Source organism: Schistocerca americana, chromosome 2 (genome assembly GCF_021461395.2).
Source record: "Schistocerca americana isolate TAMUIC-IGC-003095 chromosome 2, iqSchAmer2.1, whole genome shotgun sequence".
Lineage (NCBI taxonomy): Eukaryota > Metazoa > Arthropoda > Insecta > Orthoptera > Acrididae > Schistocerca > Schistocerca americana.
In genome coordinates this window covers 1,058,097,512-1,058,125,166 of record NC_060120.1, presented here as the reverse complement: position 1 = coordinate 1,058,125,166, position 27,655 = coordinate 1,058,097,512, and the positions used below count along the sequence as shown (strand labels likewise).

At 42.3% G+C, this 27,655-nt stretch overlaps 1 protein-coding gene across 1 annotated transcript in view; it reads left to right on the top strand.

Moving 5' to 3' along the window:
• The window catches only part of LOC124594673 (YLP motif-containing protein 1-like), a 118,357-nt gene extending 98,689 nt beyond the window's left edge, over window positions 1-19,668 (top strand). Inside the window, exons 3-4 of the mRNA XM_047133041.1 lie at window positions 13,777-14,135; window positions 19,603-19,668. Coding sequence (XP_046988997.1) covers window positions 13,777-14,135; window positions 19,603-19,668 — 425 coding nt within the window. The remainder of the gene's footprint in view (window positions 1-13,776; window positions 14,136-19,602) is intronic.
• The last annotated feature ends 7,987 nt before the right edge of the window (window positions 19,669-27,655 follow it).

The window sequence follows — 27,655 nt, the reverse complement described above, 5'->3', positions numbered from 1 at the left end:
CGAAAAACAATTTAGTGTGGTGATTAAACATTACTTTATGAAAGGCAAAACGCTTCAGGAGACTAAAGAGAAGCTTGATAAACATTACGGTGACTCTGTACCTTTGATTAGAACAGTTTATAAGTGGTTTCGAAATTTTCGGAGTGGCCATATGGGCACAAGCGATGCTGAACGTTCTGGACGCCCTGTGGAAGTTATAAGTCCAGAAATCATTGATAAAATCCATGATATGGTGATGGATGACAGAAGAGTTAAGATGCATGAGATTGCTAGTGCTGTGGGCATCTTGAATGAACAGGTAAATAATATTTTGCATAAACATTTGGACATAAGAAAGCTATCTGCAAGATGGGTTCCGCGATTGCTCACGCTTGACCAAAAACGGAATCGTGTGAAGTGTTGCAAGGATGTTTTTTTTTTGCAGCTGTTCAGGAAGAATCCGCAGGGCTTAAAGCGTCGTTTCGTCACTGTATATGAAACATGGATACATTACTATACTCCTCAGACCAAACAACAATCTAAACAATGGGTTCCCAAGGGAGAATCTGCACCAAAGAAGGTGAATACCATTCCTTAGGCCAGAAAGGTTATGGCGACTGTCTTTTGGGATTCGCAAGGGGTAATCCTCTTCGACAGGTGCGTATTATTCATCGTTATTGAACCGTTTGAAAACCGAGCTGCAAGAAAAACACTAGCGATTGGACCTTTTCCATCACAACAATGCACCAGCACACACCTCAGCTGTTTTGGTCGCAAAATTAATGGAAATAGGATTCCAACTCGTTTCACATCCCCCTATCCTCCAGATGTGGCTCCCTCGGACTACTATTTGTTCCCCAACTTGAAGAAATGGCTGGCGAGACAAAGATTTTATTCAAACGAGAGGTGATTGCAGTAACTAATAGCTATTTTGCAGACTTGGACAATTCCTATTATTCGGAAGCGATCAACAAATTAGAACAGCTTTGGACGAAGAGTATAAGTCTAAATGGAGACTACGTCAAAAAATAAAAAAGGTTTACCCCAAACACATGAGTAGTTTTTATTTTTGCACGGACTTTTCAAATGTCCCTTGTACATTGCGTGTACGGTCAATCTCGACGCCTTTAAGTTCATACCATATGCCATGGAACAGGAACACTAAAGCATTCTGTGTAAGCTTCAATGCTGTTGTAGCTGTACCATCCCTTTTTGTAAATGACCCATCAAGACATATGAAATTCTTGCACGGGAGGGTTGAAGCATCCTGCTGCTGGATGGCAATCCCAATTTCATTCTTCTTGTTAAATTTGGTTTATGCATAAGGCTGGTGTATAATACTCTCGTCATGTTCCACTGGGCTAGTTATATCGAATAGCGTCATTGTGCGGTTTTGGTTCCGTTGGTTTAAGAAACTCGTTGTTTCCACATGTCTTTACCTTGCTGTTCTGCTGTGAAATGCAGTGCCGCACGTTCTGTACTTTGCTTTTATACCTTCCTCCCATCCTGTCTTCGTTGACAATACGGGGCTGCTGCGATCCCCTGACTGGTTGAGGCTCGCTATTAGCGCTTCTGGGTCTCTGAAATTTCAACGTCGCTGCTGGTTCGGCTTTAGATGTAGCTGTACAATGATTTCATCGCCGCGAAAATCGACAAGTTGATTATCCTGGTCCACAATACACAGTTCCAAATGGCCAAAGCCTGAACTGTTACTGAGAGCTAAATACCGTTGGCAGGGTCTCAACGTTCTTATATCATGTTCCCACTGATGGGAAGAATCCGTAAATTCTATGAATCACTCTGTTGTTGAGAGAGGAGTTCGTTGCAATGTTACACTCGACCCAGACTGTACTGACAGCGAGTATATACACTGACTGGTTGGATCTTTAGAATTTATTAGGATCCTTCTTCAAATGGTTCAGATGGCTCTAAGCACTATGGGACTTAACATCTGAGGTCATCAGTCGCCTAGACTTAGAACTATCTAAACCTAACTAACCTAAGGACATCACACACATCCATGCCCAGTGCAATCAGCGCAATAATCCACTTCCCATTGCTTAAATCAATCGGTGGGAAGTAATTTGCACATAATATCGACGATCGTTCTTTTAAAGTCAGAGTATACGATATTGCATGTAAACCTCGACTTGCAGGTGTATGCTTAATGCATCTCATTACGTATATATGATTCTTTGTGAATGTTATGAGGAACATGATGCGTAGATGCCCACATAAATAAGTACTGTATTTACAGGAATCTAATGCGCCATCAAATGTAATGCGCATCCCAATTTTAAAAATTTAAATCAATAAAAAAAAGGAATTTTGGCACATCGCTGGCAGGGTATTTTTGAATTGTTAAAATTTATTTTACAATGGTAGCTTTACTTCAAAGAATAGTGAATGTATACATGAACTATAAGAAACAACAATAATTTATTTTTAAGTTACTCATTACAGTAATAAGTGACATTCATTATTAAAAAAGAATGCCTAGCTTGATTACCTACATGACATACCGTATTTAAGTGAATTTAATGAGCCATCGAATGTAATGCACACCTAAATTTTGAGTATTTCAAATGGTAAAAAAGATGCTCACAAGGTTAGCGCAAATACGGTATTAAAGTCCCGGTAGCGATGAAAACTGTAGAACACAGGTCTTCTGTCAGTGAAGTTCTTTACTCTTCTGACGGTTGCAAGTCTCCAAATGAGCCGAAAAAGTAGACATTATTTGCATTTTTCTTAAAATACTACATCCAGTGGGTTCCTGGTCCTCCAGCAACATCTAAATTCACAGTTCTACATTCTTTGGATTTCTACATAGTCTTTGGTAATGTATCCTGCATAAACCCATCATGGAATCTTGGAATGCTGAATTTCTTCCTGACAAACTTGAGCAGATCTGTATTTGTAAGCAGTCTGTCCAGTAGAATAGCTAATGGATTACCTTTTTAATTCATGAAGAGACCTACTCCTTACCTGTAAGGTTTCAGGTATAGTCCTTGTGCAATGGCTGATGTGTCCATCATGTGGTTATGCCTTCTTGCTTCCTCTAGCTGTTCCTGGGAGTTGTGTGTGTTCCACCACCACCCTGTGAAACAAAGTGAGAGGACAGGAATAGGGAAGAGGATAGTTCTACCTGATGGCTTGGGCACTGGAAGAACACGAGGTGCTTTAACTGCTCCTTTATGCTTCAGGGCACTTTAAGCTGCATACATTGCTCTCAGGCTACAGTTTTTTAAACACACCTGCTTCTTTATTGGTGTCTTCTTCTTCTTATTCTTCAGAGCACGACATGCAGCATTCATAACTTGCTTGGAATTCATCGCCCCTAAGCCCAATTTAATTATACCACAAATTATTTTATCAACTAAAAATGCAGCAATGTGCTGTCCTATACCAGTGTCCTTTCTTCTGCGTATCGCCTTGGCTTTATCAGTGAGAATTCCATCTGTGGCGTGACGTTCTGGGAGATCTTTATGTTTTGCGTATGCAATGTTGTGTTCTGAACACCCCCTGTCAAGTAGGTTAATCCCCTTATCACCACAGGCCAAATGTTTAGAAGCTTTGTACCAGTCCACAATAGTTATACCCTGGAATGTGTAACTGCACAAGCAATTTGTCTAGAATACCACCGCCTCCTGTAATAGTCTCCTATAATGTATATTACAATACTGTGCTGGTTGTGTTCTGTGCACCCCACTAAATAGCAAATCATCAGCGTCAATCTAGCGGAAAATCAAGCCATTTAAAGGGGCTGATCCATGAATACTAGGGGAAACTTTGAAAAAACTGTCAGTTTTTGAAGCAGTGTAACTCAAAGAATAAGATTTATAAGCTCATATAATGCTTGCCACCTATTGGGAATATTTTTATGTATGAACCACAGCTTTAGGTCCCACACTTTTTAATAGTATTTTATGGCTGCAAGTGAAATAAATCATGCTTATTATTTATGTTCATCATAGGTACACATTACTCAAAATACAAACAAAGTAGAAGGTTTATGTTTTTCCTGCAAGTACTGGGCACTATTATCTTTAAAGGAGACTATTGAAAAGATGATGCTGTCATAAATTGTAGTACAAAACAATTTAAGTAAGATTATAAAAAATTTTGGAAATGACTTCAGGATTTTTATTCAAAAAACATCTTATTTTCAAAGTTAAGTCACAAGAGTGGTCTACTTTTTAGTTAAGCATGTTTTAAGACAGTATACAAAATTTCAGCTCTCTATCTTTAATAGTTTTTAGCCAATGTGTACCAGAACATGAAATAACTTTTGGGAGAATAAAGGCTTAAGTTAAAACTTGCTTTTTCTATTAAACATGGATGGCACTAATGCATCCCAGGTCTATATTCATCGTCTTTCCTGTGTTGTTTTTCCTCTCTTCTCTTTTTCACACTTCTTCTTCTTGTTCTGCGAATATATTTCAAAACTGCATGTTGGGACAGATATGGCACACAGTCAAGAGCAGCTGTGCAAGTAGTGTATGCCATCTGTTGGGAGAGTAAGGAATTATGTGTTATGAATCTTTGCTTTGTGTTGCTAGCTGTTTACATCCACATTTGGTCACACAAACAGTTGCATCCGGTACAGTAAACGATTGATTTCAGTGCTTATATTATTTACAGAGGGAAAAGAACATCTGTGGACAGTTATAAAGAGGTAAGTTTATATATTTGTTCATTAGATTACATATAATAATGAAAAATAGGTCTGTGGCGGATATGGCACAACATGCAGCCTTGAAAGCATAGAGTAAAAATTGAACATAACCTAACCTTTCCTACTAACATATAGCAGTTCGTTTTCTTTCTTTTCAGCTCTGTTACTGCAATGAACATAAAGTTTTATGGCTCTTCGGCCGCAATAAGAGTTATAGAGGACGGAAATGCTAGTGAGGATCCTGATATGTCAGATGACGAAACATTGTCCATGGAAAAAAAACTTGCAAAATGGACATCTTGTTTTCTGTTCGGAATCAGACAGTGATGATGATATTAGGCCTAAGAGTTATAATACAAAAAAACAGAAGTACTGTGATATCAGAAATGGAGTCAGAAACAGAAGACAACAGTGAGATTTGGTCTACTGATGATTGTGACCTTGAAAGCATTCCTCTTGCAGACAGGATGACATCAATGCAACGAGATTCAAAACCTTCAATTAAGGTGGGGAAACCTACCATACATTGGAAAGCAGGACATTTGATTAGAGAGGATGATGAGACGAAATTCCCCGGAAATACTGCTCTTCCTCAGGAAGTATTGGAACTTGACACTCCAGTGGAAAATTTCCAGTATTTCTTCACTAAAGACATAGTACAGTACATAGTCGAACAATCCAATCTGTATTCAGTACAGTGCCGACCCAATAAATGTGTAAATGTTAGTGCTGGAAAAAATTGAACAATTTATTGGTACTGCCTTGTTTGTCAGTCGTTCAACTCCCAGCAACAAGACATTATTGGTGCAAATATCTTGGCCAACCTGCTGTGGGTGACATAATTTGTTGTAATCGATGGGAGAAAATAAAGAGAAAATAAAGCGTTTCATACACTTCTGTGAAAACAGTAATCTAGTTCCCGCTGCTGAACCCAACCATGACAAACTTTTCAAAGTTCGCCCACTGCTAGACCAACTGTGTGAAAGACTGTTGCGAGTACCAAAAGAGGAAGTCTTAGCTGTGGATGAACGGATAATTCCAACAAAATGCAGATCTTCACTAAAGCATTACAACCCCAGTAAACCACATAATGGGGCTTCAAAGATTTTGTCCTCAGTGGAGTGTCAGGCTTCAGCTATGATTATGAAATTTTTGCTGAAGCTCAGAGTAATATCGTAATACCTGGTGCTATGAATCTAGGAGCTAGCAGCAATGTTGTTGTGCGTCTTACACAAACAGTCTCACGACATGTGAATCACAAGTTATTTTTTGATAACTGGTTCACTAGTATACCCTTGGAAGTGTATTTGCTCAAGGAAGGTATACAATCACTAGGGACAGTCCAGTCCAATCGAGTACGTGGTTGCATTTTACCTAAGGAGGCAGCAATGAAGAAGAATGGTCGAGGCAGCATGGAGGAAAAGATAGCTACTGTAGACGGTGTGCAACTGTCAGTAGTCTCCTGGTTTGATAATAAAGTAGTCAACACTTTGTCAACTTACGTTGGATGCAAACCAGAAGGCGAGATCAAGAGGCTTTTCAGGAAGGAAAAAGAATACAAATTGTCCACGCTCTGTGACGATCTATAATGACTACATGGGGGGTGTCGATCTATTAGATTCTATGATAGGATATTACAGCATTCAAATCAGATCAAAGAAATGGTACTTGAAGATATTCTTTCATCTAGTTGACTTGGCTTGTGTGAACAGCTGGCTGTTATGGAGAAGAAGAAATATGGACTACATACCCCTTGTTGATTTCAAGGTCGCAGTTGCAGAGGCCTTTCGTAAAACTGGGAAATCCTTATCCAAGAAATGTGGTAGGCCAAGCAATGAAATACAAAAACAGTTTGACTGCAAGATGAAGAGAGGTCCTACAGCAGATCTTCCACAGCGTCAGGTGCGACTAGATGGGATAGATCAGCCGGCCGCGGTGGCCGTGCGGTTCTGGCGCTGCAGTCCGGAACCGCGGGACTGCTCCGGTCGCAGGTTCGAATCCTGCCTCGGGCATGGGTGTGTGTGATGTCCTTAGGTTAGTTAGGTTTAAGTAGTTCTAAGTTCTAGGGGACTTATAACCTGAGATGTTGAGTCCCATAGTGCTCAGAGCCATTTGAACCATTTGGGATAGATCACATGCCTATCTGGCTGGAAAATCGTGGTCGTTGCAAGTATCCAGAATGCAAGGGAAAATCCTGTATAGCGTGTATGAAGTGCAGTGCGACATTGTGCTTGAATAAGGAGAGAAATTGCTTCATCAAGTTTCATAATGAATAGAGAAAAATGGAAACAGAATTTGTGTTATTTTCTCAAAATATGTGTATTGTAATGAATAGAAAGTGTAATTGTTTTACATAAATACAGTTCTGCTAGTTCATGTACGTATCTTATTGTATATTTTCCACATTGTGCATCATAAATCCCAAAACTGGTATCACATGGTATTAGTCGTTACTGCATGCTATCCCATATATGGCACAAACACTTAATTCTAAAATAACCGCCCATACATAAGATTTAGAATTTTTTAAGCATTTTTAGGAAGTCAGAACATCGAACATAACATGTAAAATTTTTTTCAGAAAAATAAAAAAAAAATCATCCAGTAAGGGGAGAGCAAGACGTTATTTTTAACAGAGATGACTGTGTGCTATGCTTTCTGTGGTCCATTTTCCTGGAAGTAAACTTTTTCTTGTTCAGAAAATTAAAGAGAATTCGATTTTTTGGCCGTTATTTACATACAAGCCCCTTAACTATTACCCTATTCCCTCGACTTCGTAAGACACGTTCCATGAGAAACACGTGCGCTTCTGAGCTCTTATGCATTTCCTAGGTGTAAAAGCACCCTGAAATTTCAGTACCACTGCTATCCTTCAAGATGTAAGCTCTGAGGTTTGTTCGCTGTGCTTTGGAAACTGTGAAGATTTCACTCGATCAGTTTGGGAGGTATGACTTCTCAAATGCCGTCGTGTGTTCTGAGATATGCTCCAAATCACCTGTATTAAATTTCTGATTACGTGGATCCAGCATTTTAACACGATAGTACACTGTATCCATGAGTCCATTATCATGAACACCAATTGGTCTCATTTTTATTGTGCTACATTTGGCTCAATTATACTGTACAGTTATTTCTGGGAGGACATCTATCCATTGGTATGAGCCAAGAAGATTGAAACACATCCTCATTTGACCTTTTATTGTTCTGTTCAGACGTTCCACTATACTTGCATTCTGGTGGTTAATAATGAGTAGTGATGTACTCCATACTGCAGCATCACAGTCTTGAAATACCTATTGTAAAACTCTCTACTATGATCGGTTTGTTGGTTGTCAGGGCATTGATTCGTCCCTGTCTATAACAAATGTTCAAACACTTTGTGACATTTCTCCCTGTTTTTGTTTCAGCAGGTAATGTCCCGGAAAATTTGTAGTATGTATCAATAACCATTAAAATGTATTTCACTCCATTATTTTCATGTGAATAATCTCTCATATCTATAAGATCAGCCTGTCATAAGACACCCAAGCCTTTAATCACAATATGCCTATGAGGGTATGTTTTGCTTACTGAGTTTTGCAGTTATTGGACTACCGTCTCCATACTTATTCCATTATATATTTCTCTCTAAGCTCTGAAATTATTGAAACAAACTCATTTGAATGAGCCATATTGCCCACGCAGCTGATGTCATGAGCAGTCGTAATCAATCTATTATCTCATATATACTGAGGGCACTGACTGCTGACTCTTTTATACAGAATGTCAATACCATCACCACTGCTTTACCGGCTGTCTAATAATAATGGTTTTATAATGTCCCTGTATTTTGCACTGTGTTGGTTTCCTGCTTTCCTGTGTACACTGTTCAGTTGTACTATTTCACCATGCATCTCCAGATCTTTGTGTGAAAATTTTACCGTTTTTGAGTGTTTGAGGAAAATGAGGTTCAAAATGGTTCAAATGGCTCTGAGCACTATGGGACTCAACTGCTGTGGTCATAAGTCCCCTAGAACTTAGAACTACTTAACCCTAACTAACCTAAGGACATCACACACATCCATGCCCGAGGCAGGATTCGAACCTGCGAACGTAGCGGTCGTGCGGTTCCAGACTGTAGCGCATTTAACCGCTCGGCAACTCCGGCCGGCAAAATGAGGTTCAGTACACATGGTGTTCTTTTAAATTGCCTATCTCCTCTGCATTGTTTTTTTCATTCAAAGTTATAGGCCATGTGCGCAACATGTATGGTTTTTCGCCACTAACACCAAATGTTTTGTATATTGCTGTGACGGTTAATGAAACTGGCAATAGTATCATTGTCATCATTGTGTAATTTCACAGAGAGTTCATTGAAAGATTCAGTAACGGGTTTAAATGTTATATCCTAGCCAGTAATGCCACCCGAGCCCGCTGCCAAAAGGTTGGCAGCATCAGAGTCCGGACGCCGTCCGCATAAGCAGCGCCAGCGAGACAGGAAATCGCCACAAGTCTGCGCGCGCCACCGCTGGCTTCTGGTTTCTTAAGCGCTGGAGTCGCGAGCGCTAGGACAGTTCTGTATTCGCCGCTCAGTTGTATACTCGCCACCGAATTGTGTACTTGCTAGTCAGTTGTGTGTTCATCGCAGCAGAGTTGTTGTTTGTCGTCAGCCGACGCTGACCTAGCCGCTCCGACTCGAACTAGACAGATTTCTGTAGACACGGAGTTCACTACTGTGTTTCTGTATCTTCGTTAATAAAGATAAGTACCGAATTTTATTTAATCAGAGTGTTTGGGTTTTCATCTTTCTGTTCACTGTTCCAGCGGACCGGTCGGCCCGCTATTAAAAGTGTGGCGGTGACTTCGTAAGCCGTTTCTACAGCGAATTGTTTGTCGCTACGAACGCCGCCACAAAACTGGCGACGAGGGCTTCCGAACTCGTGTGCAGGGCTGGTTCAACTTGTTTCTGGTTATACTAATTATAGCGATAAAATTTTGGGGGCTGGTTTAATTTGTGTTCACTATGTCTGCCGAATTACAACAGTTGATCTTGTTACAGAGTCAGCAAATACAAAGTCTGGTGGAAGCAATCGCCAAACAAGCGGCTAATCCTCCAACACAAAAGGAACAAGCACAGGCAGCACCACCTTTCCGTGCTTTTGATGCATCAAGAGAAGAATGGCGAGAATATTTCGCGCAGTTGCAGGCGCACATGACAGTCTACAAAATCACGGGTACTGAGCGGCAGCTTTATTTAATTTCCACTGCAGGCGTGGAAGTCTATCGACTACTTTGTAAGTTGTTCCCGGAATCCAAGCCAGAAGCTTTAGACTATGACGTTGTTGTTAACAAGCTTGCTGAGTATTTCGAGTCGCGAGTTCATGTGGCAGCAGCCAGATTCAAGTTCTTCAGATTAAAGAAACTACCACATCAATCTAATAAACAGTGGTTAACAGATTTACGGGGCCTCACCCGTCAGTGCCGATTTAATTGTGTGTGTGGAGCTTCCTACAGTGATGTCATGTTACGAGACGCTATTACTCAAAACATTGCAGATTCTCGTATTCGTGCTGCTATCTTAAAGTTGCCTGACCCGTCATTAGAGACTGTGATGAACATCATTGAAGCCCAAGATACTTTTGACTATGCTGAGTGTGAGTTAGATCAGCCATGTATTTCTCAAATTGCCTGTGCTAAGCAAGTTATGTCACGCCCGCGGCCCCACCGGCAGAGTCAGACTGTAAACACTAGCCGGCCGCGTCATGTTAAACACATTCGTCAGCCGCGTGTGCAAAATGATAGAGTTACGTCTTGCCCTAAGTGTGTTCTCGCTCATCCTCGTGAACGTTGCCCGTTAAGAAACGCGGTTTGTCACTTTTGTCAAAGGAAAGGACACATCCAGACTGTTTGTTTGCGTAAACGCAAGAACAATTCTAGTGCTGCCCAGCCCATGGATGTTCATGTTCTTCAAGGCCAGCCCGCCCAGAAGGTCGCGTTTAAAGACTCTTCCACGGTTCGTGTGGGTAATAAACTTGTTCGCAATAAGCCACCCACCCAGCCCTCTGCTATGCGACCCAAGCGTAATTCAAACGCTGTAAAAAGTAATGTACAGACTGCAAGTGAAGCGGGAGTTGTTGTTCCACCCGCCCAACCCACGAGTTGTCGTAAGCAGCGAACACGCGCTAAACGCGCTGATTTTGTGTCTTCCGCCTCCACTGCACCGATCCAGAGACAGTGTAATAAACTATTTGTGAAGCTACGCATCCAGGATAAGACCTTCAATTTTCAATTAGACACTGGTGCGTCTGTGACTCTCATAAATAGTGCTACGTATGCGGCTATCGGCCGCCCTAAACTTTCGGCGGCAAAACATTCTTTGGCTACTTATAGTGGAGAACACATTCCTGTGTTAGGTGTATGTAGCGTGCCAGCCACATTCCGTGGCAATACAAAAACAGTTTCATTCACAGTGCTCCGCGCTACAGACAGTGTAAACATTTTCGGATTAGACTGTTTTGACTTGTTTGGCCTGTCTATCCAAGACAATGTGTTGCAAATTAATTCTGTTGTTGTTCCTCAAGACAGCATAACCGATTTGTGTAAACAATACAGTGACATATTTAAAGACGAACTAGGTTGTGCTGCGAACTTTGCCGCTCATATTACGTTAAAAGATAATGCTCAGCCTCGATTTTTTCGTGCTCGTCCAGTGCCTCACGCCCTCCGGGCACCTGTAGCAGATGAACTTCGTCGTTGGCAAAACGACGGTGTTATTCAACCCGTTTCAGCGAGCCAGTGGGCTTCTCCCTTAGTTATTATAAAGAAACCGTCTGGCAAGTTACGTTTGTGTGCTGATTTTAAGTCGACAGTTAATCCTCAGACTGTCATTGATTCTTTTCCTTTGCCCAGACCGGACGAGCTGATGGATAAATTAGGGGAAGCTCGTTTCTTTTCCAAAATTGATCTCCGTGAAGCATTTTTGCAATTGCCCCTCGACGAGCAATCACAACAGTATTTTGTCATAAACACGTCGTTGGGGTTGTTCCGTTTTCTGCGTTTTTCTTTTGGTTGTGCGTCAGCTCCAGCTGTTTTTCAGCGTTTTTTGTCACAACTTCTGGCTAATGTGCCATCGTGTTGCAACTATTTAGACGATATTGTTGTGTCCGGTCGGACGCCTGCTGAACATTTCCGTAATTTGGAGTGTTTGTTTACAGTGTTGTCTCAGGCAGGCCTACGTTGCAACATCGATAAATGTTCATTTTTCCTTACGGAGATGGAGTATCTGGGACATGTTATTAATGCTCAAGGCATTCATCCCTCCCAGTCACATTTAGCAGCTATTCGTGATTTGCCCGCCCCTCGCAATCTGCAGGAATTGCAAGCAGTTCTTGGCAAATTGACATATTATATTAGGTTTATACCTAATGCATCACAGATTGCTGCACCGTTGCATCGTCTCCGCCGTAAGAATGTTCCGTTTGTGTGGTCAGCTGATTGCCAATCAGCCTATCAGCAGCTTAAAGAGGCTTTATTGAATGATCGTTGTCTGGTCCATTACGACCCTAAGAAGCCTCTGGTGTTAGCTTGTGATGCCTCTTCTTTCGGCCTCGGTGCTGTGTTGTCTCACCGAGTCGGTAACACCGAACGTCCTATTGTGTTCGCATCTAAATTGCTAAACAAAGCTCAGTGTAATTATAGCCAATTAGACAAGGAAGCGTTGGCTATTGTGTTCGGTGTCACAAAATTCCATCACTACCTCTATGGTAGACCATTCTATTTAGTAACAGATCACAAGCCCCTGACGTCACTGTTTCATCCGTCTAAACCAGTTCCTCAGCGGACAGCTCAGAGACTACAACGTTGGGCTCTTTTGTTATCACAATACCAGTATGAGATACTGTATCGCCCTACAGCTCAGCATGCAAACGCTGACGCGCTTTCTAGATTGCCGATTGCTGCAGATGATGTCTTCGATTCCTCTGAAGACCCTTGCCATCAGATTGACGCCGATGAGCATCAATCCCTCCGGGATTTTCCGATTGATTATCGTCAGGTAGCACGTGGGACAGCTACGGATCCTCATCTGAGTTTACTATTACGTTTTGTTCAACGTGGTTGGCCGTCCAAGGCAAAGGACATATCGGATCCTGTGGTTCGTCGCTATTATCCGCAACGTCATCTGTTGTCTGTTTCGCACGGAGTTTTGCTGTTACGCACCGAGAATGACCAGCTTCGTGTAGTGGTTCCCCAAGTGCTCCAATCCAAGGTCCTCGACTTGTTGCATCAAGGTCATTGGGGAGTGGTCCGCACCAAGCAGCTTGCCCGCCGTCATTGTACATGGATCGGTATTGATAAGCAGATTACGCAGATGTCTACAGATTGTTCGACGTGTGCCGAACACCAAGCTGCTCCGCCTCAACGCTATCTTGAGTGGGCACGCCCTGCCGGTCCCTGGCAGCGAGTACATATTGATTTCGCTGGTCCATATTGGCATTCTCGTTGGCTCATCGTGATAGATGCATTTAGTAATTTTCCGTTTGTTGTGCCCATGCAGTCTACAACGTCTGCACAAACTATACAGGCGTTGACTTCAATTTTTTGTATTGAGGGTCTTCCAGAAGTTTTAGTGTCTGACAATGGTCCACAATTTACCTCTGCTGAATTTGAAAGTTTTTGTTCTGCCAATGGCATTCGCCATGTTCTTACTCCGCCGTTCCAACCTCAATCTAATGGTGCAGCGGAACGTTTTGTACGCACATTCAAGGATCATATGGACCGCCTTCGTGCTACGCACTCTCGTCGGCAGGCCCTCATCACGTTCCTGTCGTCGTACCGGACCACGCCACGCGACGGCCCTTCGCCTGCGGAGCTTCTCCACGGCCGTCGTCATCGCACCCTACTACGGTTGTTGCACCCCCCGGATCGACCCGCCGCTTCTGAGCATCGCACGCGTTTTCAGCGCAACGACGCCGTTTTTTTCAGAGTTTATCACGGTCGCCGTCGTTGGGAACGTGGTACCGTGATAAACGTCCAGGGTCGCGGTTTTTATACTGTTCAAGGTGCTACTGGGGTGCACAGGAGGCATCAGAACCAGTTGCGCCGCGCTGGCCGCCCGGATTCTGCCGCTCGTTCTTTGTCCACAGATTTGGTCCGCGGCGGGTTCCAGCCGCGCCTTCCGACTTCGCTGCCGCCCCCAGGACAGCAGCAGCAGCCGTCGCCGCTACCACGCCGACAGCCCGTCCCGTTGATGCCTCCCGCGCAGCTTCATCCGGGAGCGCCCCAGGTGGTCGCTCCGGCGCCTGCGGTCCCTCTTCCGTCGCCACCGCCTTCGGAGCTGATGGACGTCGACCCCTCAGCCGGGCCGCCTTCCCCAGCGGTGGCTGTGCAGCCTGTCCTGCAGCCGCTTTCCTTGGGCACCCCCAAGGAGTCTGACACCGCAGCGCCTTGTCCGGCGCCCACTCAGCAGCCGTCGACGCAGCGTCAGGAGACGCTGCCTCTCTTCGTGAGTCCCGACGCCCCGTCGCGTCCAGTACCAGAAGCTGCGCCCGTGGTCACAGGCGTGCACCCTGACCTCGGTTTCAGTCGGTGTGTCCCGAGGCCCCGCGCAGCCAATGCTGGGGTGCGGACCGGGGACTGCCACCGACAACAGTCTCCGCCCCGGTCTCTTCTGCTACGCCTGCGGCCAGACCCCTCCCCCGCCGTCGACGCTCGCCACGTCATTATTCAACGACGGTGCGGCGATTTGGGGGGGGGGGAGGAGTGTTATATCCTAGCCAGTAATGCCACCCGAGCCCGCTGCCAAAAGGTTGGCAGCATCAAAGTCCGGACGCCGTCCGCATAAGCAGCGCCAGCGAGACAGGAAATCGCCGCAAGTCTGCGCGCGCCACTGCTGGCTTCTGGTTTCTTAAGCGCTGGAGTCGCGAGCGCTAGGACAGTTCTGTATTCGCCGCTCAGTTGTATACTCGCCACCGAATTGTGTACTTGCTAGTCAGTTGTGTGTTCATCGCAGCAGAGTTGTTGTTTGTCGTCAGCCGACGCTGACCTAGCCGCTCCGACTCGAACTAGACAGATCTCTGTAGACACGGAGTTCACTACTGTGTTTCTGTATCTTCGTTAATAAAGATAAGTACCGAATTTTTATTAATCAGAGTGTTTGGGTTTTCATCTTTCTGTTCACTGTTCCAGCGGACCGGTCAGCCCGCTATTAAAAGTGTGGCGGTGACTTCGTAAGCCGTTTCTGCAGCGAATTGTTTGTCGCTACGAACGCCGCCACAAAATTAAATATTTCTCCCAGTGTATTCCCTTGATCCAAATGTCCTAACTCCAGCATCCGTAACTTTTCTCGAATGGCCTTCCTTGCAGTGATGACCTTATGCTTAGTTGACATCTTGCTACCTATTAAGCAGGGTGCTTCAGCAGATGCACCTTATATGCATTTCATTCAGGCTTTACAGTTAAGTCATGAACTTTCTTTTCAGTTCCATCAACTTTTACTGCTAAGTCATCTACTTTCTTTCTCAGAATGATGTAGGTGTATATGTATAGTTCTTTAACCCTAGCATATAACTTATCGATCTGTCTTGGAAAGGTCTGCGCATATGTCTCTAGGTCCTTACATTTACGTTTGAGAGATTGAAATTTTCCACCTGTTTACAGATATATTCTCTGTCTATGCACACCTATCCTCTCAGGCTGAGTGCCTGACATATGTGCAAACTTGTTGATGGTGTAATGTAAACTGACATGCTCATGTCTTTTTCCATATATACACTCCTGGAAATGGAAAAAAGAACACATTGACACCGGTGTGTCAGACCCACCATACTTGCTCCGGACACTGCGAGAGGGCTGTACAAGCAATGATCACACGCACGGCACAGCGGACACACCAGGAACCGCGGTGTTGGCCGTCGAATGGCGCTAGCTGCGCAGCATTTGTGCACCGCCGCCGTCAGTGTCAGCCAGTTTGCCGTGGCATACGGAGCTCCATCGCAGTCTTTAACACTGGTAGCATGCCGCGACAGCGTGGACGTGAACCGTATGTGCAGTTGACGGACTTTGAGCGAGGGCGTATAGTGGGCATGCGGGAGGCCAGGTGGACGTACCGCCGAATGCTCAACACGTGGGGCGTGAGGTCTCCACAGTACATCGATGTTGTCGCCAGTGGTCGGCGGAAGGTGCACGTGCCCGTCGATCTGGGACCGGACCGCAGCGACGCACGGATGCACGCCAAGACCGTAGGATCCTACGCAGTGCCGTAGGGGACCGCACCGCCACTTCCCAGCAAATTAGGGACACTGTTGCTCCTGGGGTATCGGCGAGGACAATTCGCAACCGTCTCCATGAAGCTGGGCTACGGTCCCGCACACCGTTAGGCCGTCTTCCGCTCACGCCCCAACATCATGCAGCCCGCCTCCAGTGGTGTCGCGACAGGCGTGAATGGAGGGACGAATGGAGACGTGTCGTCTTCAGCGATGAGAGTCGCTTCTGCCTTGGTGCCAATGATGGTCGTATGCGTGTTTGGCGCCGTGCAGGTGAGCGCCACAATCAGGACTGCATACGACCGAGGCACACAGGGCCAACACCCGGCACCATGGTGTGGGGAGCGATCTCCTACACTGGCCGTACGCCACTGGTGATCGTCGAGGGGACACTGAATAGTGCACGGTACATCCAAACCGTCATCGAACCCATCGTTCTACCATTCCTAGACCGGCAAGGGAACTTGCTGTTCCAACAGGACAATGCACGTCCGCATGTATCCCGTGCCACCCAATGTGCTCTAGAAGGTGTAAGTCAACTACCCTGGCCAGCAAGATCTCCGGATCTGTCCCCCATTGAGCATGTTTGGGACTGGATGAAGCGTCGTCTCACGCGGTCTGCACGTCCAGCACGATCGCTGGTCCAACTGAGGCGCCAGGTGGAAATGGCATGGCAAGCCGTTCCACAGGACTACATCCAGCATCTCTACGATCGTCTCCATGGGAGAATAGCAGCCTGCATTGCTGCGAAAGGTGGATATACACTGTACTAGTGCCGACATTGTGCATGCTCTGTTGCCTGTGTCTATGTGCCTGTGGTTCTGTCAGTGTGATCATGTGATGTATCTGACCCCAGGAATGTGTCAATAAAGTTTCCCCTTCCTGGGACAATGAATTCACGGTGTTCTTATTTCAATTTCCAGGAGTATATATATATATATATATATATATATATATATATATATATATATATATATATATATATAGGCACATGTATTGACTGGCTAGTCACTCTATGATTTTGTAAAGGTATGTGCAGATTGCTGGAATCACCCACAGTATGGGTTTCTTGTTATTGACAAGTCAAGAAAACTGAATGACAGTAGGTATATATGGAACTTCTTGGAGTTTATATAGAAACTCTAGGAAGTTCCATCTATGTTATTGACAAGTCAAGAAAACTGAATGACAGTAGGTTTATATAGAAACTCCAGGAAGGTCCATCTATACCACTGTTATTCAGTTTTCTTGACTTGTCAATAACACAGATGGAACTTCCTGGAGTTTTTATATATATATATATATATATATATATATATATATATATATATATATATAAAGAAACTCAAGGAAGTACCATCTATACCTATTGTCATTCAGTTTTCTTGACTTGTCAATAACAAGAAACCCATACTATGGGTGATTCCAGCAATCTGCACATGTCTTTACAAAATCATAGAGTAACTTGCCAATCGATAAATGTACCTGGTAAATGTGTTTTACATTCAAATTGTCTCACCTGAAAGCTATAATGACATTTGCATTATCCCTCATCAACTGTTTTGTCATACTGGAATATGTCTGACACAAATAAAAAACGAACACTGAGTTTGGGTTTACTTTTTCTGGTGGGGAAACCTGACTACTGAATGTCATGCATGTTACACCATCAACACTGCAGTATCTTTTGCAGTAGATGGTACTTGAGTTGAAACAGCATTTTTGAAAATATGCACATGCTCAATGTGGTCTCCATCTGTGTGTGTTAGTAGTGACATGAGAACATATGTCTTGCTGCAGTGAGCTGTACCTACAATTATCGCTCTTATGTTATGTGGGAGGAATATTCCATTCTTTTCCTTCTTCTTCTTCTCCTTCTTCTTCCAGTCTTCTTCTGCACCATCACAGGACCAGTCACATACAAAAAATGCTGATACTTCACCCACCCAGTCATGATACCTACTGTGCCAGGTTTTGGTGTGCAACAGGGTTGTATAGAAAAAATGAACACTTGTACTAATAATAATATATTTTTGCTGCTACAGCGCAATCATCTTACCAAGTGAACTGCAATGGCTACACCTTATATTACATAATTATGAAATAGTAAATAAGAAAAAAACAAAGATTTACAATTATGTCTATTTTCAGAATGAGATTTTCACTCTGCAGTGGAGTGTGCGCTGATATGAAACTTCCTGGCAGCACTTACCTGCAAAAGGCAAAGGTCCAGAGTTCGAGCCTTGGTCCGGCACACAGTTTTAATCTGCCTGGAAGTTTCTTATGTCTATTTTATTTACATTTCAGCAATGATGCATAGGCTGCATTACATCAACAACAACGACAAAAACAACTGATTGATTTTTTACAGTGTTTCTCAAATAACTTTTCCTTGTATACAGTAAATTCAACATGTATTTCTCTCAAACTGATGGGAGTTCCTTTAGGTTAATCCTTTGGCACCATATTGATTCACTGCTCTATATAATCTGCATGCACACTGTATGTACAGAGATAGTTCACAGTGTCTTTGTACACAGTTTGAATACACCACAGCCCACAGGTCGAACTTTCCAGCACAAGGGATAGCATTGTCCATAGACTGAATAAGTTTGTAATGGTGGAGTGTTGCAGATAAGTGGGTCGACCTCCAGATCTCACCATGAGTGTCACATCATTGTATAATGATGTATAGAAAGTGTTAGACCTGCAAAGTAAATGTCTGGAGATGGAGACTATTCAGAGGTCATCTGTTGGTTGATGTAATGTTCTGCATGACTCAGTTCATCCCATTCCAGCTCCATAAACAGCACTTTAACACTTTTCGATGCATTTTCAATCTCTAACACAACACCAGTCACTATCCACTGATGCTTATACACCAACATTTAAGCGCTTTGAACCACTAGCTGTTAAATTGTAAGTTGAAGTGAAAAGTAGTAGAGCACTGGGAGGAACCAGCAGCTTCTCATCCATCACATCAATACTCTGTTCTTGCAGTAACACCAGAATGTTCTGAGATGGTGCATACGTTGGAGACCAGTACTGGCCTCCACTGTATGGGGTAGGGCACAGTTCTTCTGAGAGTCAGGGACTTCCTGGGTTGCTAAATCAATGAGTGGAATGGATAGTAGCAGCTCGTTATCTGCTTCAGCATGCTGGTGGTCAGGTGCGCTACAGGATCTTATGGTGTTGCTATCACTGCTGATGTTGACAGGCCAGGGTCCGCTGCAAGTCCTGATGAGCTGAAGGTGGCTGCTACAGGTCCAGACACCACAGGCGCTGCTGAACAAAGAAGAAGAAGAAAGAATAAGAATCTACAGACAATTACAAAGAGTTGAACGAAGAAAGGGAACTTGACAAAGAAGAGGAGGAGAAGGAACTACTGTATGCAGTAATAGTATGAATGAAATATAATAAGTACTTACTTTTACGCTTTTTCTGCGATGGAGAGGCCATGAGCATTTCGACTGCTGGCGATGCTTCATGGTTGTTCTTCTTTCAGAGACTGACTGTGACTGAGAGTGGTGAGCTATCGCACCCACCATACAGCCCCTATATCATGATCAAGTGATCGGAAATTAATTATTTATTGACTTCAGCGATATTCTTGGATGGATTCTGAGTCAGAAATTTGCCTTCGAGGGAGTTCTCGGGTGCGTCGGTATTCCGCAGGGGTTTACTGGATAAACGCTGCTTTGTTTGCAGTTCGGTCCGACCACAAGCAACGGTGCACGCAGGCCAGGCGGTGGCACGCTACAAGACGAGAGATAGAGAGAGAGAGAGAGAGAGAGAGAGAGAGAGAGAGAGCGAGCACGTGTTTTGACATAAATTTCTTGTGTGTCAAGTATCAAAGGATTGCCGCCGCCTAATGCTTTTGTTCGGGGACTAGGGAGACATCTGGTCTGTCAGTCGCGGACCCTGAGCCGACACTCTTGGACACTGGCGCGTGGCGCGACCACTGACGGACGCTTAGCTTTGTGAGACCCCGAGCAACCTGCATGTGCAGTGGTGCAAGCTGGCACTGGGAACGAGATGGTGGATGGTGCGTACTTCGCGATCGAAAGATTTTTAACAGTGTGATTACACGTGATGGGTGTTTCAGGACGGTATTCCTTGCGTGGTTGAAATAAAAAAAGCGATCGATTTAATTACTTCTTTTCGATGTATTTTACAAAACCTGCATCTTCCCAAACAGCAGACAATGATGAGTAAGAGAGCTCCAACCCGTACAAAATGAATTTCTTTATAGAAAAACAGCATACCCTCTGCTACATAATTGAATTTCCTGTCATGAGATCCTTTCTCTCTAGCAAGAGCCGCCAATTTCCAGGCTGGGGGAGACGGTACGGGGGGGGGGGGGGGGTTGGAAGGTTTACCAGAGGGAGGTTAATTAACTGGTCAATTTAACTAAGCAGTCAGTCATACTGATAGATTGGGAGGGGGCTATTCGAATAACTCAGGCCTGAAAGTGTGCCGGTATCAGTGAGGGGGAGGTAAGAGGGTTGGAGATTTCCTGAGGGGTTGTGAGGAGGAGGGGGAAGGGGAGGGATGGGGCAGGTTTCTCAGAAGGACAGATTATCCTCAGGGGTCATAATCCGCATGGCAGAACAATAGGTGAGGGCCTGTCAATCAAAAGACAACATTAGATTTGCCTCTGAATATATACTTGGTCCTGAATGTAAGCAGTCCACACTAAAAAAACGCGTTTGTGGCCCCCTTGCCCCACTACCGAAGGAAACTATGGCGAACAGCCAAATGTTGTTGAGTTTGAGCCTGGCTGGAAAGAAAGGAACGTGGCGGAGGATATATTCCCTATTAATGAAGGAATTCACACCTGGAGATATGTAGGAAGTTCGGAAATTTGTGAGAGTGCACATAGCTTGTTTTGAAGAGGTGCTGTTGATGAAGCTGAAAAGAATTCTCTCAAGTGGCTCACAAGGGGAGACCACGACGTTTGGAAAGCGGATTTACTGTAAACTTCGTACACTCGTAGTACTCCATGAGGACAGCAAAATGTGTAAGCGGTAGTGCGTACTTCTCAAGCGTTACTGAGAAAATAGCAAGATAATTTCGGTCGTCGAATATATATCTGTGGGTGTACATTTTAACCATGAAGCGACTGCAGCCGAGTGGTGACGGCACGGTAGCACGGCTGGTGACGGCACGGTAGCACAGCGTGTTCGGTCAGAGCGTTAGCTTCAATTTCTAATAAAAAAAACTGAGCGAACAGATGAACGAACAAACTGAATGGGTGTTATCGGACGCCCGCCCTGAACAAATTCAGCGAACAATATAGAACAATTTTTTTTAATGACGCTATTGAAATACACTCGATACTGAATAACCAATTATCAGCGCCGATTTTTAAGGAAATACTGTGTTATGCATGGTTTGCTTCCAAGCTACCGTCTGAAAGAGAGGTTTTTGAAAATGTTAACAAGGTTTGTTTTTCCACAGAAAACGTCTAAAGATCTTGTGTACGCGGAAACATAGCTTTTATTCAATGGAGCTGGTGCCGTTAAACTTTCTGTTTTCCATGTTTTTACGAAAAATACCATCCTCGTACTCGTAATGTCGAAAGCGACCATTGATTGTACATCTTTCGAAAGCCGTCTGTGCCGGTCAAAACTTTGAGGTATCAAGTCGTTTCAGGCTCCTTCCAGGTATAAGGGATTTCTCAAATCACGGACAAGCATACATTTTCAGTGTGACTTTATGCATTTGGTCGTTTACTAGTCGATAGTTATGAATATTACATTATTTGTGATAATAAAAATTAGTAGACTGCCAAATAATATTGTAAATTTAATAAAATTTCATGTGATTACACATACTTTCCCCATTATATCAGTTGTAATATAAATAATAAAGAAATGACTGTATTGAAAATAAAAAAAAATTCACGAACGCAACTCGATCCAGCGATCTAACGGCTTGAACGCCAAACACTATTTTTTTTTTTAAAAAACCATTTTGTTCTATATTGTTCGTTGAATTTGTTCATGGCAGATGTCCAATGACACCCATTCAGCTTGTTCATTCATCTGTTCTCTCAGTTTTTTTTATTAGAAAGGGAAGCTAACACTCTTACGGAACATGCTGAGCTGCCGTGCTGGCACCACTCAGCTGCAGCTGCTTCCTGGTTAAAATGGCCAAGCACAGATATATATATTCGACGACAGAAATTATTTTGCGATTTTCTCAGTAACGCTTGAGAAGTACACGCTACTGCTTACACATCTTGTTGTCCTCATGGAGTACTATGATTGTACGAAGTTTGCAGTAAATCGGTGTTCCAAACGTCGTCGCCTCCCCTTGTCAGTAATGTAGGGAGCAATTTAACATTATCAGAAGAAAGATTTAAACCACCTGTTTATTCATGTTATAAACAGACTCTCTCTCTCTCCAACAATAGTCAGTTTCTTCTTCCTGGACTTCTGAAATAAAATAAAGATGTAATCACATCAAACGTGAACTTTCATTAAGTAATGTGCTATGTATAGAAATCGAAAAACACATGAAGGAGTTACTTCCATATTTACTCAGAAACAAACGATTGATAACACACATGAAGATCATACAGTCACCTTGACTCACTGTATGCCTGTATTCAGATGCTTAATGCTTGTTCAGTCCATTTCATTTCTAGAATAAGAAACAGTCAGTACATAGAATGCTTTTTGTAAACAGCTTATATGTTATAAAGTCTGCTGGAAAAATACATAATTTTTGTTTAATTACTGCACTAATGAACTCTGAAAAACGTGCAAAATTACCAATGAGAAAACTATGAGAGTACACCATAAAAAATAAAAATTTCGAATTCCCATTCACTGTGCATTCTTTCAGTCGCAGCTACTGTGTATGGTACCCTTATGTGGAAATCAAATAGGTATAAACTGTGTTTCGGAGGTGGTGGAAAAAAGCAGTCTGATTTATTCAAGGACTGATCCTAGAGAATCATGTAAGAAACACTTCAATCGACCTAATATAATGATATTCCAATGTTGTTATATGTATAACTACTTAATATATGTCAAAGAAATATAAAGAAATTTACTGCAAAAATGTAATGTACATATGAACAGTACCAGCAGAAACTATATACCATATTCAAGGCTGTCACTGACACATAATAAGAACAAACACTTAAGTCTGAAGGTATGGGGTCAGCAAACAGCACTCCCAGCTCTTGTCGACCTTCCGGTCTTGTAGCTGCTCCTCAATTGCCATCACAAGGCTCAGTAAACTCCAGTCTAGTCCTCCCACAAAGAGAAAAAACCCTGTCAGAACTAGGAATCGAACCTAGATCCCCAGCATCAGAGTCCGTCGCACTGACTATTCAGCTATCAAGGCAGACAGAATTAAAGGTGTGGTTCTAAAATATGACGTATTATTCAGTAGAAGAATACCATCAAAGTAACCAGATGGACATGTATAATGTGGAAGAAATCACTAATTACTAGTAAATGAGAATATCATATCTGTATAATCACAATATACTTTTTCAGTCACATGAACTGTATATATACCATGTACATAATGTGCAACTCGAGGAATATGTGTGTACTTTGCAGTGTATCTGCCTTTCTAGGGGTAAACTTTGTAAACAGAAACTAATTCAAAGTAAATATCATTACAGAAGATGGTAGCTGAAACAAATGATCTCGAAATGTGATGGGTATAGCTCAATTTGTTCAAAGTAATAAACTTTGAACAGAACTCATCTTCATTTCGTTGCTTCGCTGCAGTTGATGTTTCCTGTAAGTTTTATTTATGTAAGAAAGGACCAGAGTACACCATGGTTCTCAAAATATGTGAGAAGTCATTTGTCGTTTCAGGTGTAACATTTATTACATCACAGAGTGCTACTCAAGATCTTACATCATACAGGGCCTCCAACTCATTGTCTAATGGGACTTATATATTCTCGCTGACAACTGATGCATTGTTGTGTGTAGTAAATTTCTCTAATTACAGTTACAAAAGTTGTTATTACTTACAAAAGATGGCGGCCGAAGTGGCCATGTGGTTCTAGGTGCTGCAGTCTGGAACCACAAGACCGCTACGGTCGCAGGTTCGAATCCTGCCTTGGGCATGGATGTATGTGATGCCCTTAGGTTAGTTAGGTTTAACTAGTTCTAAGTTCTAGGGGACTAATGACCTCAGAAGTTTTGTCCCATAGTGCTCAGAGCCATGCAAAAGATGTTATCATCCAGTGGTTACAATAGAAATGTATGGATGTGACATAAAAATGATTACATATATCTTGTTGTCGTGGAAAAATGAATGATATGATACAAATAAACGATGCTAATTACATTTTTGTTAATTACACTGAAACTGGATTATTCTAAATATTCCTACAGTGTTTCCTGTTTCAAATATGAGTACATAATTTTTTAGTGTGAACAAAATTTCAATAAAAAGTACAGTGGCCCAAATAAACACTTTTTTTCCTTGTTAATTTGCTTTCATTTTACGAATTACAGTAATTATGACGTAATTACATGTTGTTATGTTAGCCAATAGCATAGCAAGCTGGCAATATGATAAATAGAGTTGTTACAGGTTTCAAACAATATAAGTACAGTATATCTGGTATCTCTTTTGTTGCTTGACTGTTCATAAATAAAAACAGTAATTGCAATTGGACGAACTGAGAATGCATGTTTCTACGAATGGATGGAAAATATATTGATGAGTATTTTGACACAAAGTGACTGAAAATTACGTTACAGAGATCTAAGGACGAAATTACTTACAGGTATCCTACCTAATGATGTAACAGTTAATCATACAGTTCAAATTAGTTTCGAAATCGTATGAAAAATAAACTGTTACATTTCAACTTCTGTAATTAATATGCTGATATAATGGGAGAGGGGATGCATTTGTCTATGTATGATTGTGTAGACATGTAATGAGATATGCCAGAATGTAAATTATATAATGAAAATCATCAGTTTGTAAATGTTTTACAAATGAAACTGTTAAAAACTAAAAGGTAAATGTACATATACAACTTCAATTAACGAAGTCAGCTGCTTGGTAGATGTTCTGAAAGGCTAATAAATAAACATCTAAACAAACAGAAAGCATGCTATGAGTACCCCTTTCTACACATTGGCGAGTTTTAGCCCCTCTAGTGCACATACACAGATGTGTTTAGAAGTAGTGTCTACTCTTATTTGCACATGCATATAATGTGTGTGCTAATTCCATTAGTTCCATCCATTGAACTGCTAGAATGCTCTCAAGCTAGTCATGTCCCTGTAACGAGTTACCCCTTATTACCCATTAAGGGTGCTCATTAACAGGAGATTATGGTATATCTATATTGGCGAATAGCTGACTAGACATCAGCATAAATTTTATTGCTTTTTCTGTATTGTGTTGTACGAGTTTCGCAAATATGTGTGCTGTGTTTTTTGTGTGAGGCTAATCCCTCTCCCTATCTGTCTATAGAGCTGTGACAACACTGAGGTATTGCCGTAAAGACATTTACAATATCGCATTACATAATTTGTTGAGAAATGCGCGGTAAGCTTCAGAGCCCAGCCCACTACAGGATCATCTGTGAAGCAGTCAGAGTCCTCACTCTTGTCGCCATGCATACCCTACAATAAATAAGTACATGAAAACAATAATATTTATTCACTTCCGACACTGTGTGATGGCTTGCGACAGCAAACATGTAGTTTTACAGTGACGAAAACTTACCTCTCTCCCCAATGGAGTTGTGAAAACTTCTGTGCCAGGCCTTGTCACTTCTCCACTATGAATAAATGACAGTGGCTCGCAGAGGAACCAGGACGCTTTTGGCACATCAACGACTTGGGAACTAATTTTCCTCTCCGACATGTAGTCGTTATGTACGCATGTGAAGCAGGAACGAAGATTTTTCGTATCTTTTTTTAGTGTTACCTTCATTGTTGGTATGTTATACATATTTGTCAGGAACTGTACACAGTAATTTCTCGTAATTACGTCTTTGTAGTGTTCAGACTTGATGAACCACAAACAAGGAAAACAACGATTATTCTCCACAAATTCTATTTGTTTCTCATTAGCTCCATCAGCGATTGTGCTAATGCAAAAACATACAAAAAACTGGATCTTTTCACTATCAGTGACAATCACACAAACAAATAAATGGAGGGAACTGTGAACATAGGCATGAATGTAGCACGTTTCGCCCTGATTGGAATGGGAGTCTCCTGCACCTGTGCATGGAGGCCTATGCACACACATCAGAGGCATGTGTGACATTACACCAGTGCATGCACCCCCTCGCATCTTGCCTATTATGCTTTGAAAGTGAAACAGGTATAAACGCACCTTTACAGTATACACAGCATATTATTTGGCACTGGTTCGCTCCATATGTATTTTATCGAGTTACTGATTGTTGACATTGGCTACTAAGATGGCCACATCGAAGATACTGGAACAATTGTCTCACTAATGGTATGTAGTACCTAACATTACACCTCGTACCATAATACTGTTACATGTTTTGGCAGAAATTGTGGCTCAAAGGCGACTATATGTTTTTATTGGGGGATGTTGCTCATTGTACATAATTGGTTTATTTGTTCATCATCTTATGCACGTGTGTGATAGGAATGGTAGACTGAACAGCTTTTTTCAGTTCTTGCTCCGTCATTTCAGTGTCATTTCTAGAAAGTCCCTGGCAGTGTGCTCTGTGGTTTGGTAAGTGTGCTGACACCTTTTTGCCATATGAATGCTTGTCTTCCGCAAATTTGGTAATCACCTCCCTTGTAGACTGATACATTAGAATTCTTTTCTTTCCCAATGTCTTGAGATTCCTGATTTTATATACTTGTATTCAAAATCTATTGTGGATAGTACTTTACCTAAAGCCATAGGATAATATTTACCAACATTCTCATTGATATCATCAAAAAAGACATAAAAGGAGCACCTGCATCACTCTAATATCTATTGGTTTAATTCTGATTATATAATATATTCATATTTGTTTGAGAAGTGCTTTCAGTCGGACTATTTTGTGTTTGTTGCAATTGTTATTTGCTATTTATTACCTAATAACGGCTTTAAAGACATCTGTTGTGAATGGAACTTGGTTCTTGATTTGAAGAAAATGTGCAAGACATAAGTTCTTTGCTGGTTATTGTTGATGTTGCTGAGCAGTGACAGCACGTTACTTCTTTTGCCCTTCAATCCGTTTTAGTGTGCGTTTTGTCTCAAAACTCGACGATTAATACATTCTCATGCTCATTTTCAGAAGAGCTTCAGTATCCTATAGATCGTGAGAGCATACCTCCACGTAGAACGGCGGGGGAGGGGAAGGGTGAGGTGACCTCCTCCTTTCCCGAATGGGTCACCGTCTATTCTTATTGAACCACTATCTATTCAGTTTATGTAAAGTTTTGATCTTATTTTAAAAATTGCTCACACACGACTTGTAAGAATACAAAGCGCATTTTTCTTATTTACTGCAATCAAAAACGAAAGATCCAGAATTGTTGTTCTCTGTTGCGCTTTCGGTTGTGTTTGCTCGGTTAAAAGGTGGCTAAGTAATCATATTAAGAATTCTCGTGATAATCTTGTTTTATTGACTTCTTATTTTCATGACTATTTAAAGAAGTTAAATTTTTATTTGCATATAAACCATTCTTATAATTTAATATACTGGTAATAAGTTAGTAGGAGGCGTGGTCGTACTTGTCTGTCTAAAATATCAACTTTGGATACCTTACACAGTAAATTC